The following is a 19,944-nucleotide window of genomic DNA, read 5'->3' as shown; positions in this document are numbered from 1 at the left end:
TCCTGCCGAGCTAGACGTCAGAGACATGGACTTGGCACTGCCACTCGTGGTGACCACACTGGTCGCATTGTTGTCCTGACTCACGGGTGTGTAGGCAACTGTAGTGGCCTCGCTCCCACCAGACACCCCGACGGAGCTCCCTGTCCTAGATGGCACAGTTGGCGCCGTCTGCGTCCTCACTTCTCCGGCTGCTGTAGTTACCACGGAAGCAACTGACAAAGATGTTAGAGGGAGTGAAATGGAAGTCTCGTCACGTGCGTCAGACGTGGTGCCGCTCGCCTGGGCCATGGTGGGACTTTCGCCTAAGCCAGTACGAGTCGTGGAAGGGCTAGCAGCAGAGGCCACAGCTCTAGAAGGCAACGGGCTGGCCATGGAAGATGACGTGGACACAAAATGTTGTGTGGAATGCTCCTGGTTGAAGACAGTCGTGCTGAGCAACGTCACAGTGTCCCGCCCAATGCTCATAGTGCCAGCAGTGGACCAGGGAACAGGGGACGGGAGGCCCGTGGATGGCTGGGACGTGGCTGACAAGCTCGGCTCAGCGCTACCGCTGCTGCTGCTTGACCCGCTGCTGAACGGTGCAACTGATGTGCCAGCAAGGGAAGGTGAGTCACTGCCTCCTGCCATGCTGGACATCGGAGAAGTGGACCTGGCACTGCCAGTCACTGCGACCATGCTGGTCGCATTGTTGTCCCGACTAGTGGATGTGTAGCCAACAGTGGTGGCCTCACTTACGCCAGACACCCCAAGAGAGCTCCCCGTCCTAGATGGCGTAGTGGGCGCCGTCTCCATCCTCACTTCTCCAGCTGCCGTGGTTACCATGGAAGCAGCTGACAAAGATGTGGTAGGGAGGGAAATAGAAGTCTCGTCACCTGTGTCAGACGTAGTGCCGCTCACCTGGGCCACAGTGGCACTTTCACCTAAGGCAGTACGAGTGGTGGCAGGGCTATCAGTAGAGGCCGGATCTGTAGAAGCTAACGGGCTCACCTTTGAAGATGACGTTGGCCCCAACTGTGCTGTGACATGCTCCTGCTTGAGGTTGGTCGTGGTGAGCACCGTCACCGTGCCCCGCCCAACGCTCGTACGGCCAGCAGTGGACCAGGGAACAGGGGATGGGAGGCCCGTGGATGGCTGGGACGTGGCTGACAAGCTTGGCTCAGCGCTACCACTGCTGCTGCTTGGCCCACTGCTGAACGGTGCAGCTGAGGAGACAGCAAAGGAAGGAGAGTCACTGCCTGCTGTCGATCTGGCTGTAACCGAAACAGAGCTGGCACTGCCGCTCGATGTGTCTACGCTGGTTGCACTGGAGTCGAGACTCACGGATGTGTAGGCAGCGCTGGTGGCCTCACTCCCGCCAGACACCCCGACGGAGCTCCCTGTCCTAGATGGCACAGTGGGCGCCATCTGCGTCCTCAATTCTCCGGCTGCTGTAGTTACCACGGAAGCAACTGACAAAGATGTTAGAGGGAGTGAAATGGAAGTCTCGTCACGTGCGTCAGACGTGGTGCCGCTCACCTGGGCCATGGTGGGACTTTCGCCTAAGCCAGTACGAGTCGTGGAAGGGCTAGCAGCAGAGGCCACAGCTCTAGAAGGCAACGGGCTGGCCGTGGAAGATGACGTGGACACAAAATGTTGTGTGGAATGCTCCTGGTTGAAGACAGTCATGCTGAGCAACGTCACAGTGTCCCGCCCAACGCTCATAGTGCCAGCAGTGGACCAGGGAACAGGGGACGGGAGGCCCGTGGATGGCTGGGACGTGGCTGACAAGCTCGGCTCAGCGCTACCGCTGCTGCTGCTTGACCCGCTGCTGAACGGTGCAGCTGATGTGCCAGCAAGGGAAGGTGAGTCACTGCCTCCTGCCATGCTGGACATCGGAGAAGTGGACCTGGCACTGCCAGTCACTGCGACCATGCTGGTCGCATTGTTGTCCCGACTAATGGATGTGTAGCCAACAGTGGTGGCCTCACTTACGCCAGACACCCCAAGAGAGCTCCCCGTCCTAGATGGCGTAGTGGGCGCCGTCTCCATCCTCACTTCTCCAGCTGCCGTGGTTACCATGGAAGCAGCTGACAAAGATGTGGTAGGGAGGGAAATAGAAGTCTCGTCACCTGTGTCAGACGTAGTGCCGCTCACCTGGGCCACAGTGGCACTTTCACCTAAGGCAGTACGAGTGGTGGCAGGGCTATCAGTAGAGGCCGGATCTGTAGAAGCTAACGGGCTCACCTTCGAAGATGACGTTGGCCCCAACTGTGCTGTGACATGCTCCTGCTTGAGGTTGGTCGTGGTGAGCACCGTCACCGTGCCCCGCCCAACGCTCGTACGGCCAGCAGTGGACCAGGGAACAGGGGATGGGAGGCCCGTGGATGGCTGGGACGTGGCTGACAAGCTTGGCTCAGCGCTACCACTGCTGCTGCTTGGCCCACTGCTGAACGGTGCAGCTGAGGAGACAGCAAGGGAAGGAGAGTCACTGCCTGCTGTCGATCTGGCTGTAACCGAAACAGAGCTGGCACTGCCGCTCGATGTGTCTACGCTGGTTGCACTGGAGTCGAGACTCACGGATGTGTAGGCAGCGCTGGTGGCCTCACTCCCGCCAGACACCCCGACGGAGCTCCCTGTCCTAGATGGCACAGTGGGCGCCATCTGCGTCCTCACTTCTCCGGCTGCTGTAGTTACCACGGAAGCAACTGACAAAGATGTTAGAGGGAGTGAAATGGAAGTCTCGTCACGTGCGTCAGACGTGGTGCCGCTCACCTGGGCCATGGTGGGACTTTCGCCTAAGCCAGTACGAGTCGTGGAAGGGCTAGCAGCAGAGGCCACAGCTCTAGAAGGCAACGGGCTGGCCGTGGAAGATGACGTGGACACAAAATGTTGTGTGGAATGCTCCTGGTTGAAGACAGTCGTGCTGAGCAACGTCACAGTGTCCCGCCCAACGCTCATAGTGCCAGCAGTGGACCAGGGAACAGGGGACGGGAGGCCCGTGGATGGCTGGGACGTGGCTGACAAGCTCGGCTCAGCGCTACCGCTGCTGCTGCTTGACCCGCTGCTGAACGGTGCAGCTGATGTGCCAGCAAGGGAAGGTGAGTCACTGCCTCCTGCCATGCTGGACATCGGAGAAGTGGACCTGGCACTGCCAGTCACTGCGACCATGCTGGTCGCATTGTTGTCCCGACTAATGGATGTGTAGCCAACAGTGGTGGCCTCACTTACGCCAGACACCCCAAGAGAGCTCCCCGTCCTAGATGGCGTAGTGGGCGCCGTCTCCATCCTCACTTCTCCAGCTGCTGTGGTTACCATGGAAGCAGCTGACAAAGATGTGGTAGGGAGGGAAATAGAAGTCTCGTCACCTGTGTCAGACGTAGTGCCGCTCACCTGGGCCACAGTGGCACTTTCACCTAAGGCAGTACGAGTGGTGGCAGGGCTATCAGTAGAGGCCGGATCTGTAGAAGCTAACGGGCTCACCTTTGAAGATGACGTTGGCCCCAACTGTGCTGTGACATGCTCCTGCTTGAGGTTGGTCGTGGTGAGCACCGTCACCGTGCCCCGCCCAACGCTCGTACGGCCAGCAGTGGACCAGGGAACAGGGGATGGGAGGCCCGTGGATGGCTGGGACGTGGCTGACAAGCTTGGCTCAGCGCTACCACTGCTGCTGCTTGGCCCACTGCTGAACGGTGCAGCTGAGGAGACAGCAAGGGAAGGAGAGTCACTGCCTGCTGTCGATCTGGCTGTAACCGAAACAGAGCTGGCACTGCCGCTCGATGTGTCTACGCTGGTTGCACTGGAGTCGAGACTCACGGATGTGTAGGCAGCGCTGGTGGCCTCACTCCCGCCAGACACCCCGACGGAGCTCCCTGTCCTAGATGGCACAGTGGGCGCCATCTGCGTCCTCACTTCTCCGGCTGCTGTAGTTACCACGGAAGCAACTGACAAAGATGTTAGAGGGAGTGAAATGGAAGTCTCGTCACGTGCGTCAGACGTGGTGCCGCTCACCTGGGCCATGGTGGGACTTTCGCCTAAGCCAGTACGAGTCGTGGAAGGGCTAGCAGCAGAGGCCACAGCTCTAGAAGGCAACGGGCTGGCCGTGGAAGATGACGTGGACACAAAATGTTGTGTGGAATGCTCCTGGTTGAAGACAGTCGTGCTGAGCAACGTCACAGTGTCCCGCCCAACGCTCATAGTGCCAGCAGTGGACCAGGGAACAGGGGACGGGAGGCCCGTGGATGGCTGGGACGTGGCTGACAAGCTCGGCTCAGCGCTACCGCTGCTGCTGCTTGACCCGCTGCTGAACGGTGCAGCTGATGTGCCAGCAAGGGAAGGTGAGTCACTGCCTCCTGCCATGCTGGACATCGGAGAAGTGGACCTGGCACTGCCAGTCACTGCGACCATGCTGGTCGCATTGTTGTCCCGACTAATGGATGTGTAGCCAACAGTGGTGGCCTCACTTACGCCAGACACCACAAGAGAGCTCCCCGTCCTAGATGGCGTAGTGGGCGCCGTCTCCATCCTCACTTCTCCAGCTGCCGTGGTTACCATGGAAGCAGCTGACAAAGATGTGGTAGGGAGGGAAATAGAAGTCTCGTCACCTGTGTCAGACGTAGTGCCGCTCACCTGGGCCACAGTGGCACTTTCACCTAAGGCAGTACGAGTGGTGGCAGGGCTATCAGTAGAGGCCGGATCTGTAGAAGCTAACGGGCTCACCTTTGAAGATGACGTTGGCCCCAACTGTGCTGTGACATGCTCCTGCTTGAGGTTGGTCGTGGTGAGCACCGTCACCGTGCCCCGCCCAACGCTCGTACGGCCAGCAGTGGACCAGGGAACAGGGGATGGGAGGCCCGTGGATGGCTGGGACGTGGCTGACAAGCTTGGCTCAGCGCTACCACTGCTGCTGCTTGGCCCACTGCTGAACGGTGCAGCTGAGGAGACAGCAAGGGAAGGAGAGTCACTGCCTGCTGTCGATCTGGCTGTAACCGAAACAGAGCTGGCACTGCCGCTCGATGTGTCTACGCTGGTTGCACTGGAGTCGAGACTCACGGATGTGTAGGCAGCGCTGGTGGCCTCACTCCCGCCAGACACCCCGACGGAGCTCCCTGTCCTAGATGGCACAGTGGGCGCCATCTGCGTCCTCACTTCTCCGGCTGCTGTAGTTACCACGGAAGCAACTGACAAAGATGTTAGAGGGAGTGAAATGGAAGTCTCGTCATGTGCGTCAGACGTGGTGCCGCTCACCTGGGCCATGGTGGGACTTTCGCCTAAGCCAGTACGAGTCGTGGAAGGGCTAGCAGCAGAGGCCACAGCTCTAGAAGGCAACGGGCTGGCCGTGGAAGATGACGTGGACACAAAATGTTGTGTGGAATGCTCCTGGTTGAAGACAGTCGTGCTGAGCAACGTCACAGTGTCCCGCCCAACGCTCATAGTGCCAGCAGTGGACCAGGGAACAGGGGACGGGAGGCCCGTGGATGGCTGGGACGTGGCTGACAAGCTCGGCTCAGCGCTACCGCTGCTGCTGCTTGACCCGCTGCTGAACGGTGCAGCTGATGTGCCAGCAAGGGAAGGTGAGTCACTGCCTCCTGCCATGCTGGACATCGGAGAAGTGGACCTGGCACTGCCAGTCACTGCGACCATGCTGGTCGCATTGTTGTCCCGACTAATGGATGTGTAGCCAACAGTGGTGGCCTCACTTACGCCAGACACCCCAAGAGAGCTCCCCGTCCTAGATGGCGTAGTGGGCGCCGTCTCCATCCTCACTTCTCCAGCTGCCGTGGTTACCATGGAAGCAGCTGACAAAGATGTGGTAGGGAGGGAAATAGAAGTCTCGTCACCTGTGTCAGACGTAGTGCCGCTCACCTGGGCCACAGTGGCACTTTCACCTAAGGCAGTACGAGTGGTGGCAGGGCTATCAGTAGAGGCCGGATCTGTAGAAGCTAACGGGCTCACCTTTGAAGATGACGTTGGCCCCAACTGTGCTGTGACATGCTCCTGCTTGAGGTTGGTCGTGGTGAGCACCGTCACCGTGCCCCGCCCAACGCTCGTACGGCCAGCAGTGGACCAGGGAACAGGGGATGGGAGGCCCGTGGATGGCTGGGACGTGGCTGACAAGCTTGGCTCAGCGCTACCACTGCTGCTGCTTGGCCCACTGCTGAACGGTGCAGCTGAGGAGACAGCAAGGGAAGGAGAGTCACTGCCTGCTGTCGATCTGGCTGTAACCGAAACAGAGCTGGCACTGCCGCTCGATGTGTCTACGCTGGTTGCACTGGAGTCGAGACTCACGGATGTGTAGGCAGCGCTGGTGGCCTCACTCCCGCCAGACACCCCGACGGAGCTCCCTGTCCTAGATGGCACAGTGGGCGCCATCTGCGTCCTCACTTCTCCGGCTGCTGTAGTTACCACGGAAGCAACTGACAAAGATGTTAGAGGGAGTGAAATGGAAGTCTTGTCACGTGCGTCAGACGTGGTGCCGCTCACCTGGGCCATGGTGGGACTTTCGCCTAAGCCAGTACGAGTCGTGGAAGGGCTAGCAGCAGAGGCCACAGCTCTAGAAGGCAACGGGCTGGCCGTGGAAGATGACGTGGACACAAAATGTTGTGTGGAATGCTCCTGGTTGAAGACAGTCGTGCTGAGCAACGTCACAGTGTCCCGCCCAACGCTCATAGTGCCAGCAGTGGACCAGGGAACAGGGGACGGGAGGCCCGTGGATGGCTGGGACGTGGCTGACAAGCTCGGCTCAGCGCTACCGCTGCTGCTGCTTGACCCGCTGCTGAACGGTGCAGCTGATGTGCCAGCAAGGGAAGGTGAGTCACTGCCTCCTGCCATGCTGGACATCGGAGAAGTGGACCTGGCACTGCCAGTCACTGCGACCATGCTGGTCGCATTGTTGTCCCGACTAATGGATGTGTAGCCAACAGTGGTGGCCTCACTTACGCCAGACACCCCAAGAGAGCTCCCCGTCCTAGATGGCGTAGTGGGCGCCGTCTCCATCCTCACTTCTCCAGCTGCCGTGGTTACCATGGAAGCAGCTGACAAAGATGTGGTAGGGAGGGAAATAGAAGTCTCGTCACCTGTGTCAGACGTAGTGCCGCTCACCTGGGCCACAGTGGCACTTTCACCTAAGGCAGTACGAGTGGTGGCAGGGCTATCAGTAGAGGCCGGATCTGTAGAAGCTAACGGGCTCACCTTCGAAGATGACGTTGGCCCCAGCTGTGCTGTGACATGCTCCTGCTTGAGGTTGGTCGTGGTGAGCACCGTCACCGTGCCCCGCCCAACGCTCGTACGGCCAGCAGTGGACCAGGGAACAGGGGATGGGAGGCCCGTGGATGGCTGGGACGTGGCTGACAAGCTTGGCTCAGCGCTACCACTGCTGCTGCTTGGCCCACTGCTGAACGGTGCAGCTGAGGAGACAGCAAGGGAAGGAGAGTCACTGCCTGCTGTCGATCTGGCTGTAACCGAAACAGAGCTGGCACTGCCGCTCGATGTGTCTACGCTGGTTGCACTGGAGTCGAGACTCACGGATGTGTAGGCAGCGCTGGTGGCCTCACTCCCGCCAGACACCCCGACGGAGCTCCCTGTCCTAGATGGCACAGTGGGCGCCATCTGCGTCCTCACTTCTCCGGCTGCTGTAGTTACCACGGAAGCAACTGACAAAGATGTTAGAGGGAGTGAAATGGAAGTCTCGTCACGTGCGTCAGACGTGGTGCCGCTCACCTGGGCCATGGTGGGACTTTCGCCTAAGCCAGTACGAGTCGTGGAAGGGCTAGCAGCAGAGGCCACAGCTCTAGAAGGCAACGGGCTGGCCGTGGAAGATGACGTGGACACAAAATGTTGTGTGGAATGCTCCTGGTTGAAGACAGTCGTGCTGAGCAACGTCACAGTGTCCCGCCCAACGCTCATAGTGCCAGCAGTGGACCAGGGAACAGGGGACGGGAGGCCCGTGGATGGCTGGGACGTGGCTGACAAGCTCGGCTCAGCGCTACCGCTGCTGCTGCTTGACCCGCTGCTGAACGGTGCAGCTGATGTGCCAGCAAGGGAAGGTGAGTCACTGCCTCCTGCCATGCTGGACATCGGAGAAGTGGACCTGGCACTGCCAGTCACTGCGACCATGCTGGTCGCATTGTTGTCCCGACTAATGGATGTGTAGCCAACAGTGGTGGCCTCACTTACGCCAGACACCCCAAGAGAGCTCCCCGTCCTAGATGGCGTAGTGGGCGCCGTCTCCATCCTCACTTCTCCAGCTGCCGTGGTTACCATGGAAGCAGCTGACAAAGATGTGGTAGGGAGGGAAATAGAAGTCTCGTCACCTGTGTCAGACGTAGTGCCGCTCACCTGGGCCACAGTGGCACTTTCACCTAAGGCAGTACGAGTGGTGGCAGGGCTATCAGTAGAGGCCAGATCTGTAGAAGCTAACGGGCTCACCTTCGAAGATGACGTTGGCCCCAACTGTGCTGTGACATGCTCCTGCTTGAGGTTGGTCGTGGTGAGCACCGTCACCGTGCCCCGCCCAACGCTCGTACGGCCAGCAGTGGACCAGGGAACAGGGGATGGGAGGCCCGTGGATGGCTGGGACGTGGCTGACAAGCTTGGCTCAGCGCTACCACTGCTGCTGCTTGGCCCACTGCTGAACGGTGCAGCTGAGGAGACAGCAAGGGAAGGAGAGTCACTGCCTGCTGTCGATCTGGCTGTAACCGAAACAGAGCTGGCACTGCCGCTCGATGTGTCTACGCTGGTTGCACTGGAGTCGAGACTCACGGATGTGTAGGCAGCGCTGGTGGCCTCACTCCCGCCAGACACCCCGACGGAGCTCCCTGTCCTAGATGGCACAGTGGGCGCCATCTGCGTCCTCACTTCTCCGGCTGCTGTAGTTACCACGGAAGCAACTGACAAAGATGTTAGAGGGAGTGAAATGGAAGTCTCGTCACGTGCGTCAGACGTGGTGCCGCTCACCTGGGCCATGGTGGGACTTTCGCCTAAGCCAGTACGAGTCGTGGAAGGGCTAGCAGCAGAGGCCACAGCTCTAGAAGGCAACGGGCTGGCCGTGGAAGATGACGTGGACACAAAATGTTGTGTGGAATGCTCCTGGTTGAAGACAGTCGTGCTGAGCAACGTCACAGTGTCCTGCCCAACGCTCATAGTGCCAGCAGTGGACCAGGGAACAGGGGACGGGAGGCCCGTGGATGGCTGGGACGTGGCTGACAAGCTCGGCTCAGCGCTACCGCTGCTGCTGCTTGACCCGCTGCTGAACGGTGCAGCTGATGTGCCAGCAAGGGAAGGTGAGTCACTGCCTCCTGCCATGCTGGACATCGGAGAAGTGGACCTGGCACTGCCAGTCACTGCGACCATGCTGGTCGCATTGTTGTCCCGACTAATGGATGTGTAGCCAACAGTGGTGGCCTCACTTACGCCAGACACCCCAAGAGAGCTCCCCGTCCTAGATGGCGTAGTGGGCGCCGTCTCCATCCTCACTTCTCCAGCTGCCGTGGTTACCATGGAAGCAGCTGACAAAGATGTGGTAGGGAGGGAAATAGAAGTCTCGTCACCTGTGTCAGACGTAGTGCCGCTCACCTGGGCCACAGTGGCACTTTCACCTAAGGCAGTACGAGTGGTGGCAGGGCTATCAGTAGAGGCCGGATCTGTAGAAGCTAACGGGCTCACCTTCGAAGATGACGTTGGCCCCAACTGTGCTGTGACACGCTCCTGCTTGAGGTTGGTCGTGGTGAGCACCGTCACCGTGCCCCGCCCAACGCTCGTACGGCCAGCAGTGGACCAGGGAACAGGGGATGGGAGGCCCGTGGATGGCTGGGACGTGGCTGACAAGCTTGGCTCAGCGCTACCACTGCTGCTGCTTGGCCCACTGCTGAACGGTGCAGCTGAGGAGACAGCAAGGGAAGGAGAGTCACTGCCTGCTGTCGATCTGGCTGTAACCGAAACAGAGCTGGCACTGCCGCTCGATGTGTCTACGCTGGTTGCACTGGAGTCGAGACTCACGGATGTGTAGGCAGCGCTGGTGGCCTCACTCCCGCCAGACACCCCGACGGAGCTCCCTGTCCTAGATGGCACAGTGGGCGCCATCTGCGTCCTCACTTCTCCGGCTGCTGTAGTTACCACGGAAGCAACTGACAAAGATGTTAGAGGGAGTGAAATGGAAGTCTCGTCACGTGCGTCAGACGTGGTGCCGCTCACCTGGGCCATGGTGGGACTTTCGCCTAAGCCAGTACGAGTCGTGGAAGGGCTAGCAGCAGAGGCCACAGCTCTAGAAGGCAACGGGCTGGCCGTGGAAGATGACGTGGACACAAAATGTTGTGTGGAATGCTCCTGGTTGAAGACAGTCGTGCTGAGCAACGTCACAGTGTCCTGCCCAACGCTCATAGTGCCAGCAGTGGACCAGGGAACAGGGGACGGGAGGCCCGTGGATGGCTGGGACGTGGCTGACAAGCTCGGCTCAGCGCTACCGCTGCTGCTGCTTGACCCGCTGCTGAACGGTGCAGCTGATGTGCCAGCAAGGGAAGGTGAGTCACTGCCTCCTGCCATGCTGGACATCGGAGAAGTGGACCTGGCACTGCCAGTCACTGCGACCATGCTGGTCGCATTGTTGTCCCGACTAATGGATGTGTAGCCAACAGTGGTGGCCTCACTTACGCCAGACACCCCAAGAGAGCTCCCCGTCCTAGATGGCGTAGTGGGCGCCGTCTCCATCCTCACTTCTCCAGCTGCCGTGGTTACCATGGAAGCAGCTGACAAAGATGTGGTAGGGAGGGAAATAGAAGTCTCGTCACCTGTGTCAGACGTAGTGCCGCTCACCTGGGCCACAGTGGCACTTTCACCTAAGGCAGTACGAGTGGTGGCAGGGCTATCAGTAGAGGCCGGATCTGTAGAAGCTAACGGGCTCACCTTCGAAGATGACGTTGGCCCCAACTGTGCTGTGACACGCTCCTGCTTGAGGTTGGTCGTGGTGAGCACCGTCACCGTGCCCCGCCCAACGCTCGTACGGCCAGCAGTGGACCAGGGAACAGGGGATGGGAGGCCCGTGGATGGCTGGGACGTGGCTGACAAGCTTGGCTCAGCGCTACCACTGCTGCTGCTTGGCCCACTGCTGAACGGTGCAGCTGAGGAGACAGCAAGGGAAGGAGAGTCACTGCCTGCTGTCGATCTGGCTGTAACCGAAACAGAGCTGGCACTGCCGCTCGATGTGTCTACGCTGGTTGCACTGGAGTCGAGACTCACGGATGTGTAGGCAGCGCTGGTGGCCTCACTCCCGCCAGACACCCCGACGGAGCTCCCTGTCCTAGATGGCACAGTGGGCGCCATCTGCGTCCTCACTTCTCCGGCTGCTGTAGTTACCACGGAAGCAACTGACAAAGATGTTAGAGGGAGTGAAATGGAAGTCTCGTCACGTGCGTCAGACGTGGTGCCGCTCACCTGGGCCATGGTGGGACTTTCGCCTAAGCCAGTACGAGTCGTGGAAGGGCTAGCAGCAGAGGCCACAGCTCTAGAAGGCAACGGGCTGGCCGTGGAAGATGACGTGGACACAAAATGTTGTGTGGAATGCTCCTGGTTGAAGACAGTCGTGCTGAGCAACGTCACAGTGTCCCGCCCAACGCTCATAGTGCCAGCAGTGGACCAGGGAACAGGGGACGGGAGGCCCGTGGATGGCTGGGACGTGGCTGACAAGCTCGGCTCAGCGCTACCGCTGCTGCTGCTTGACCCGCTGCTGAACGGTGCAGCTGATGTGCCAGCAAGGGAAGGTGAGTCACTGCCTCCTGCCATGCTGGACATCGGAGAAGTGGACCTGGCACTGCCAGTCACTGCGACCATGCTGGTCGCATTGTTGTCCCGACTAATGGATGTGTAGCCAACAGTGGTGGCCTCACTTACGCCAGACACCCCAAGAGAGCTCCCCGTCCTAGATGGCGTAGTGGGCGCCGTCTCCATCCTCACTTCTCCAGCTGCCGCGGTTACCATGGAAGCAGCTGACAAAGATGTGGTAGGGAGGGAAATAGAAGTCTCGTCACCTGTGTCAGACGTAGTGCCGCTCACCTGGGCCACAGTGGCACTTTCACCTAAGGCAGTACGAGTGGTGGCAGGGCTATCAGTAGAGGCCGGATCTGTAGAAGCTAACGGGCTCACCTTCGAAGATGACGTTGGCCCCAACTGTGCTGTGACATGCTCCTGCTTGAGGTTGGTCGTGGTGAGCACCGTCACCGTGCCCCGCCCAACGCTCGTACGGCCAGCAGTGGACCAGGGAACAGGGGATGGGAGGCCCGTGGATGGCTGGGACGTGGCTGACAAGCTTGGCTCAGCGCTACCACTGCTGCTGCTTGGCCCACTGCTGAACGGTGCAGCTGAGGAGACAGCAAGGGAAGGAGAGTCACTGCCTGCTGTCGATCTGGCTGTAACCGAAACAGAGCTGGCACTGCCGCTCGATGTGTCTACGCTGGTTGCACTGGAGTCGAGACTCACGGATGTGTAGGCAGCGCTGGTGGCCTCACTCCCGCCAGACACCCCGACGGAGCTCCCTGTCCTAGATGGCACAGTGGGCGCCATCTGCGTCCTCACTTCTCCGGCTGCTGTAGTTACCACGGAAGCAACTGACAAAGATGTTAGAGGGAGTGAAATGGAAGTCTCGTCACGTGCGTCAGACGTGGTGCCGCTCACCTGGGCCATGGTGGGACTTTTGCCTAAGCCAGTACGAGTCGTGGAAGGGCTAGCAGCAGAGGCCACAGCTCTAGAAGGCAACGGGCTGGCCGTGGAAGATGACGTGGACACAAAATGTTGTGTGGAATGCTCCTGGTTGAAGACAGTCGTGCTGAGCAACGTCACAGTGTCCTGCCCAACGCTCATAGTGCCAGCAGTGGACCAGGGAACAGGGGACGGGAGGCCCGTGGATGGCTGGGACGTGGCTGACAAGCTCGGCTCAGCGCTACCGCTGCTGCTGCTTGACCCGCTGCTGAACGGTGCAGCTGATGTGCCAGCAAGGGAAGGTGAGTCACTGCCTCCTGCCATGCTGGACATCGGAGAAGTGGACCTGGCACTGCCAGTCACTGCGACCATGCTGGTCGCATTGTTGTCCCGACTAATGGATGTGTAGCCAACAGTGGTGGCCTCACTTACGCCAGACACCCCAAGAGAGCTCCCCGTCCTAGATGGCGTAGTGGGCGCCGTCTCCATCCTCACTTCTCCAGCTGCCGTGGTTACCATGGAAGCAGCTGACAAAGATGTGGTAGGGAGGGAAATAGAAGTCTCGTCACCTGTGTCAGACGTAGTGCCGCTCACCTGGGCCACAGTGGCACTTTCACCTAAGGCAGTACGAGTGGTGGCAGGGCTATCAGTAGAGGCCGGATCTGTAGAAGCTAACGGGCTCACCTTCGAAGATGACGTTGGCCCCAACTGTGCTGTGACACGCTCCTGCTTGAGGTTGGTCGTGGTGAGCACCGTCACCGTGCCCCGCCCAACGCTCGTACGGCCAGCAGTGGACCAGGGAACAGGGGATGGGAGGCCCGTGGATGGCTGGGACGTGGCTGACAAGCTTGGCTCAGCGCTACCACTGCTGCTGCTTGGCCCACTGCTGAACGGTGCAGCTGAGGAGACAGCAAGGGAAGGAGAGTCACTGCCTGCTGTCGATCTGGCTGTAACCGAAACAGAGCTGGCACTGCCGCTCGATGTGTCTACGCTGGTTGCACTGGAGTCGAGACTCACGGATGTGTAGGCAGCGCTGGTGGCCTCACTCCCGCCAGACACCCCGACGGAGCTCCCTGTCCTAGATGGCACAGTGGGCGCCATCTGCGTCCTCACTTCTCCGGCTGCTGTAGTTACCACGGAAGCAACTGACAAAGATGTTAGAGGGAGTGAAATGGAAGTCTCGTCACGTGCGTCAGACGTGGTGCCGCTCACCTGGGCCATGGTGGGACTTTCGCCTAAGCCAGTACGAGTCGTGGAAGGGCTAGCAGCAGAGGCCACAGCTCTAGAAGGCAACGGGCTGGCCGTGGAAGATGACGTGGACACAAAATGTTGTGTGGAATGCTCCTGGTTGAAGACAGTCGTGCTGAGCAACGTCACAGTGTCCCGCCCAACGCTCATAGTGCCAGCAGTGGACCAGGGAACAGGGGACGGGAGGCCCGTGGATGGCTGGGACGTGGCTGACAAGCTCGGCTCAGCGCTACCGCTGCTGCTGCTTGACCCGCTGCTGAACGGTGCAGCTGATGTGCCAGCAAGGGAAGGTGAGTCACTGCCTCCTGCCATGCTGGACATCGGAGAAGTGGACCTGGCACTGCCAGTCACTGCGACCATGCTGGTCGCATTGTTGTCCCGACTAATGGATGTGTAGCCAACAGTGGTGGCCTCACTTACGCCAGACACCCCAAGAGAGCTCCCCGTCCTAGATGGCGTAGTGGGCGCCGTCTCCATCCTCACTTCTCCAGCTGCCGTGGTTACCATGGAAGCAGCTGACAAAGATGTGGTAGGGAGGGAAATAGAAGTCTCGTCACCTGTGTCAGACGTAGTGCCGCTCACCTGGGCCACAGTGGCACTTTCACCTAAGGCAGTACGAGTGGTGGCAGGGCTATCAGTAGAGGCCGGATCTGTAGAAGCTAACGGGCTCACCTTCGAAGATGACGTTGGCCCCAACTGTGCTGTGACATGCTCCTGCTTGAGGTTGGTCGTGGTGAGCACCGTCACCGTGCCCCGCCCAACGCTCGTACGGCCAGCAGTGGACCAGGGAACAGGGGATGGGAGGCCCGTGGATGGCTGGGACGTGGCTGACAAGCTTGGCTCAGCGCTACCACTGCTGCTGCTTGGCCCACTGCTGAACGGTGCAGCTGAGGAGACAGCAAGGGAAGGAGAGTCACTGCCTGCTGTCGATCTGGCTGTAACCGAAACAGAGCTGGCACTGCCGCTCGATGTGTCTACGCTGGTTGCACTGGAGTCGAGACTCACGGATGTGTAGGCAGCGCTGGTGGCCTCACTCCCGCCAGACACCCCGACGGAGCTCCCTGTCCTAGATGGCACAGTGGGCGCCATCTGCGTCCTCACTTCTCCGGCTGCTGTAGTTACCACGGAAGCAACTGACAAAGATGTTAGAGGGAGTGAAATGGAAGTCTCGTCACGTGCGTCAGACGTGGTGCCGCTCACCTGGGCCATGGTGGGACTTTCGCCTAAGCCAGTACGAGTCGTGGAAGGGCTAGCAGCAGAGGCCACAGCTCTAGAAGGCAACGGGCTGGCCGTGGAAGATGACGTGGACACAAAATGTTGTGTGGAATGCTCCTGGTTGAAGACAGTCGTGCTGAGCAACGTCACAGTGTCCCGCCCAACGCTCATAGTGCCAGCAGTGGACCAGGGAACAGGGGACGGGAGGCCCGTGGATGGCTGGGACGTGGCTGACAAGCTCGGCTCAGCGCTACCGCTGCTGCTGCTTGACCCGCTGCTGAACGGTGCAGCTGATGTGCCAGCAAGGGAAGGTGAGTCACTGCCTCCTGCCATGCTGGACATCGGAGAAGTGGACCTGGCACTGCCAGTCACTGCGACCATGCTGGTCGCATTGTTGTCCCGACTAGTGGATGTGTAGCCAACAGTGGTGGCCTCACTTACGCCAGACACCCCAAGAGAGCTCCCCGTCCTAGATGGCGTAGTGGGCGCCGTCTCCATCCTCACTTCTCCAGCTGCCGTGGTTACCATGGAAGCAGCTGACAAAGATGTGGTAGGGAGGGAAATAGAAGTCTCGTCACCTGTGTCAGACGTAGTGCCGCTCACCTGGGCCACAGTGGCACTTTCACCTAAGGCAGTACGAGTGGTGGCAGGGCTATCAGTAGAGGCCGGATCTGTAGAAGCTAACGGGCTCACCTTCGAAGATGACGTTGGCCCCAACTGTGCTGTGACATGCTCCTGCTTGAGGTTGGTCGTGGTGAGCACCGTCACCGTGCCCCGCCCAACGCTCGTACGGCCAGCAGTGGACCAGGGAACAGGGGATGGGAGGCCCGTGGATGGCTGGGACGTGGCTGACAAGCTTGGCTCAGCGCTACCACTGCTGCTGCTTGGCCCACTGCTGAACGGTGCAGCTGATTTGCCAGCAAGGGAAGGAGAGTCACTGCCTGCTGTCGATCTGGCTGTAACCGAAACAGAGCTGGCACTGCCGCTCGATGTGTCTACGCTGGTTGCACTGGAGTCGAGACTCACGGATGTGTAGGCAGCGCTGGTGGCCTCACTCCCGCCAGACACCCCGACGGAGCTCCCTGTCCTAGATGGCACAGTGGGCGCCATCTGCGTCCTCACTTCTCCGGCTGCTGTAGTTACCACGGAAGCAACTGACAAAGATGTTAGAGGGAGTGAAATGGAAGTCTCGTCACGTGCGTCAGACGTGGTGCCGCTCACCTGGGCCATGGTGGGACTTTCGCCTAAGCCAGTACGAGTCGTGGAAGGGCTAGCAGCAGAGGCCACAGCTCTAGAAGGCAACGGGCTGGCCGTGGAAGATGACGTGGACACAAAATGTTGTGTGGAATGCTCCTGGTTGAAGACAGTCGTGCTGAGCAACGTCACAGTGTCCCGCCCAACGCTCATAGTGCCAGCAGTGGACCAGGGAACAGGGGACGGGAGGCCCGTGGATGGCTGGGACGTGGCTGACAAGCTCGGCTCAGCGCTACCGCTGCTGCTGCTTGACCCGCTGCTGAACGGTGCAGCTGATGTGCCAGCAAGGGAAGGTGAGTCACTGCCTCCTGCCATGCTGGACATCGGAGAAGTGGACCTGGCACTGCCAGTCACTGCGACCATGCTGGTCGCATTGTTGTCCCGACTAGTGGATGTGTAGCCAACAGTGGTGGCCTCACTTACGCCAGACACCCCAAGAGAGCTCCCCGTCCTAGATGGCGTAGTGGGCGCCGTCTCCATCCTCACTTCTCCAGCTGCCGTGGTTACCATGGAAGCAGCTGACAAAGATGTGGTAGGGAGGGAAATAGAAGTCTCGTCACCTGTGTCAGACGTAGTGCCGCTCACCTGGGCCACAGTGGCACTTTCACCTAAGGCAGTACGAGTGGTGGCAGGGCTATCAGTAGAGGCCGGATCTGTAGAAGCTAACGGGCTCACCTTCGAAGATGACGTTGGCCCCAACTGTGCTGTGACATGCTCCTGCTTGAGGTTGGTCGTGGTGAGCACCGTCACCGTGCCCCGCCCAACGCTCGTACGGCCAGCAGTGGACCAGGGAACAGGGGATGGGAGGCCCGTGGATGGCTGGGACGTGGCTGACAAGCTTGGCTCAGCGCTACCACTGCTGCTGCTTGGCCCACTGCTGAACGGTGCAGCTGATTTGCCAGCAAGGGAAGGAGAGTCACTGCCTGCTGTCGATCTGGCTGTAACCGAAACAGAGCTGGCACTGCCGCTCGATGTGTCTACGCTGGTTGCACTGGAGTCGAGACTCACGGATGTGTAGGCAGCGCTGGTGGCCTCACTCCCGCCAGACACCCCGACGGAGCTCCCTGTCCTAGATGGCACAGTGGGCGCCATCTGCGTCCTCACTTCTCCGGCTGCTGTAGTTACCACGGAAGCAACTGACAAAGATGTTAGAGGGAGTGAAATGGAAGTCTCGTCACGTGCGTCAGACGTGGTGCCGCTCACCTGGGCCATGGTGGGACTTTCGCCTAAGCCAGTACGAGTCGTGGAAGGGCTAGCAGCAGAGGCCACAGCTCTAGAAGGCAACGGGCTGGCCGTGGAAGATGACGTGGACACAAAATGTTGTGTGGAATGCTCCTGGTTGAAGACAGTCGTGCTGAGCAACGTCACAGTGTCCTGCCCAACGCTCATAGTGCCAGCAGTGGACCAGGGAACAGGGGACGGGAGGCCCGTGGATGGCTGGGACGTGGCTGACAAGCTCGGCTCAGCGCTACCGCTGCTGCTGCTTGACCCGCTGCTGAACGGTGCAGCTGATGTGCCAGCAAGGGAAGGTGAGTCACTGCCTCCTGCCATGCTGGACATCGGAGAAGTGGACCTGGCACTGCCAGTCACTGCGACCATGCTGGTCGCATTGTTGTCCCGACTAATGGATGTGTAGCCAACAGTGGTGGCCTCACTTACGCCAGACACCCCAAGAGAGCTCCCCGTCCTAGATGGCGTAGTGGGCGCCGTCTCCATCCTCACTTCTCCAGCTGCCGTGGTTACCATGGAAGCAGCTGACAAAGATGTGGTAGGGAGGGAAATAGAAGTCTCGTCACCTGTGTCAGACGTAGTGCCGCTCACCTGGGCCACAGTGGCACTTTCACCTAAGGCAGTACGAGTGGTGGCAGGGCTATCAGTAGAGGCCGGATCTGTAGAAGCTAACGGGCTCACCTTCGAAGATGACGTTGGCCCCAGCTGTGCTGTGACATGCTCCTGCTTGAGGTTGGTCGTGGTGAGCACCGTCACCGTGCCCCGCCCAACGCTCGTACGGCCAGCAGTGGACCAGGGAACAGGGGATGGGAGGCCCGTGGATGGCTGGGACGTGGCTGACAAGCTCGGCTCAGCGCTACCGCTGCTGCTGCTTGACCCGCTGCTGAACAGTGCAGCTGATTTGCCAGCAAGGGAAGGAGAGTCACTGCCTGCTGTCGATCTGGCTGTAACCGAAACAGAGCTGGCACTGCCGCTCGATGTGTCTACGCTGGTTGCACTGGAGTCGAGACTCACGGATGTGTAGGCAGCGCTGGTGGCCTCACTCCCGCCAGACACCCCGACGGAGCTCCCTGTCCTAGATGGCACAGTGGGCGCCATCTGCGTCCTCACTTCTCCGGCTGCTGTAGTTACCACGGAAGCAACTGACAAAGATGTTAGAGGGAGTGAAATGGAAGTCTCGTCACGTGCGTCAGACGTGGTGCCGCTCACCTGGGCCATGGTGGGACTTTCGCCTAAGCCAGTACGAGTCGTGGAAGGGCTAGCAGCAGAGGCCACAGCTCTAGAAGGCAACGGGCTGGCCGTGGAAGATGACGTGGACACAAAATGTTGTGTGGAATGCTCCTGGTTGAAGACAGTCGTGCTGAGCAACGTCACAGTGTCCTGCCCAACGCTCATAGTGCCAGCAGTGGACCAGGGAACAGGGGACGGGAGGCCCGTGGATGGCTGGGACGTGGCTGACAAGCTCGGCTCAGCGCTACCGCTGCTGCTGCTTGACCCGCTGCTGAACGGTGCAGCTGATGTGCCAGCAAGGGAAGGTGAGTCACTGCCTCCTGCCATGCTGGACATCGGAGAAGTGGACCTGGCACTGCCAGTCACTGCGACCATGCTGGTCGCATTGTTGTCCCGACTAATGGATGTGTAGCCAACAGTGGTGGCCTCACTTACGCCAGACACCCCAAGAGAGCTCCCCGTCCTAGATGGCGTAGTGGGCGCCGTCTCCATCCTCACTTCTCCAGCTGCCGTGGTTACCATGGAAGCAGCTGACAAAGATGTGGTAGGGAGGGAAATAGAAGTCTCGTCACCTGTGTCAGACGTAGTGCCGCTCACCTGGGCCACAGTGGCACTTTCACCTAAGGCAGTACGAGTGGTGGCAGGGCTATCAGTAGAGGCCGGATCTGTAGAAGCTAACGGGCTCACCTTTGAAGATGACGTTGGCCCCAACTGTGCTGTGACATGCTCCTGCTTGAGGTTGGTCGTGGTGAGCACCGTCACCGTGCCCCGCCCAACGCTCGTACGGCCAGCAGTGGACCAGGGAACAGGGGATGGGAGGCCCGTGGATGGCTGGGACGTGGCTGACAAGCTTGGCTCAGCGCTACCACTGCTGCTGCTTGACCCGCTGCTGAACGGTGCAGCTGATTTGCCAGCAAGGGAAGGAGAGTCACTGCCTGCTGTCGATCTGGCTGTAACCGAAACAGAGCTGGCACTGCCGCTCGATGTGTCTACGCTGGTTGCACTGGAGTCGAGACTCACGGATGTGTAGGCAGCGCTGGTGGCCTCACTCCCGCCAGACACCCCGACGGAGCTCCCTGTCCTAGATGGCACAGTGGGCGCCAT

The 19,944-nt window shown here is 59.9% G+C and overlaps 1 protein-coding gene across 1 annotated transcript in view; it reads right to left on the bottom strand.

Moving 5' to 3' along the window:
• LOC121073808 (mucin-19-like) overlaps positions 1–19,944 on the bottom strand; it is a 20,018-nt gene extending 74 nt beyond the window's left edge. Inside the window, exon 1 of the mRNA XM_040565232.1 lies at positions 17–19,944. Coding sequence (XP_040421166.1) covers positions 17–19,944 — 19,928 coding nt within the window. The remainder of the gene's footprint in view (positions 1–16) is intronic.

The sequence above is a fragment of the Cygnus olor genome, chromosome 1, assembly GCF_009769625.2.
Source record: "Cygnus olor isolate bCygOlo1 chromosome 1, bCygOlo1.pri.v2, whole genome shotgun sequence".
In the NCBI taxonomy this organism is placed as follows: Eukaryota; Metazoa; Chordata; class Aves; order Anseriformes; family Anatidae; genus Cygnus; species Cygnus olor.
The sequence above is the reverse complement of the archived record's forward strand: the minus strand, read 5'-3'. Positions and strand labels throughout refer to the sequence as shown.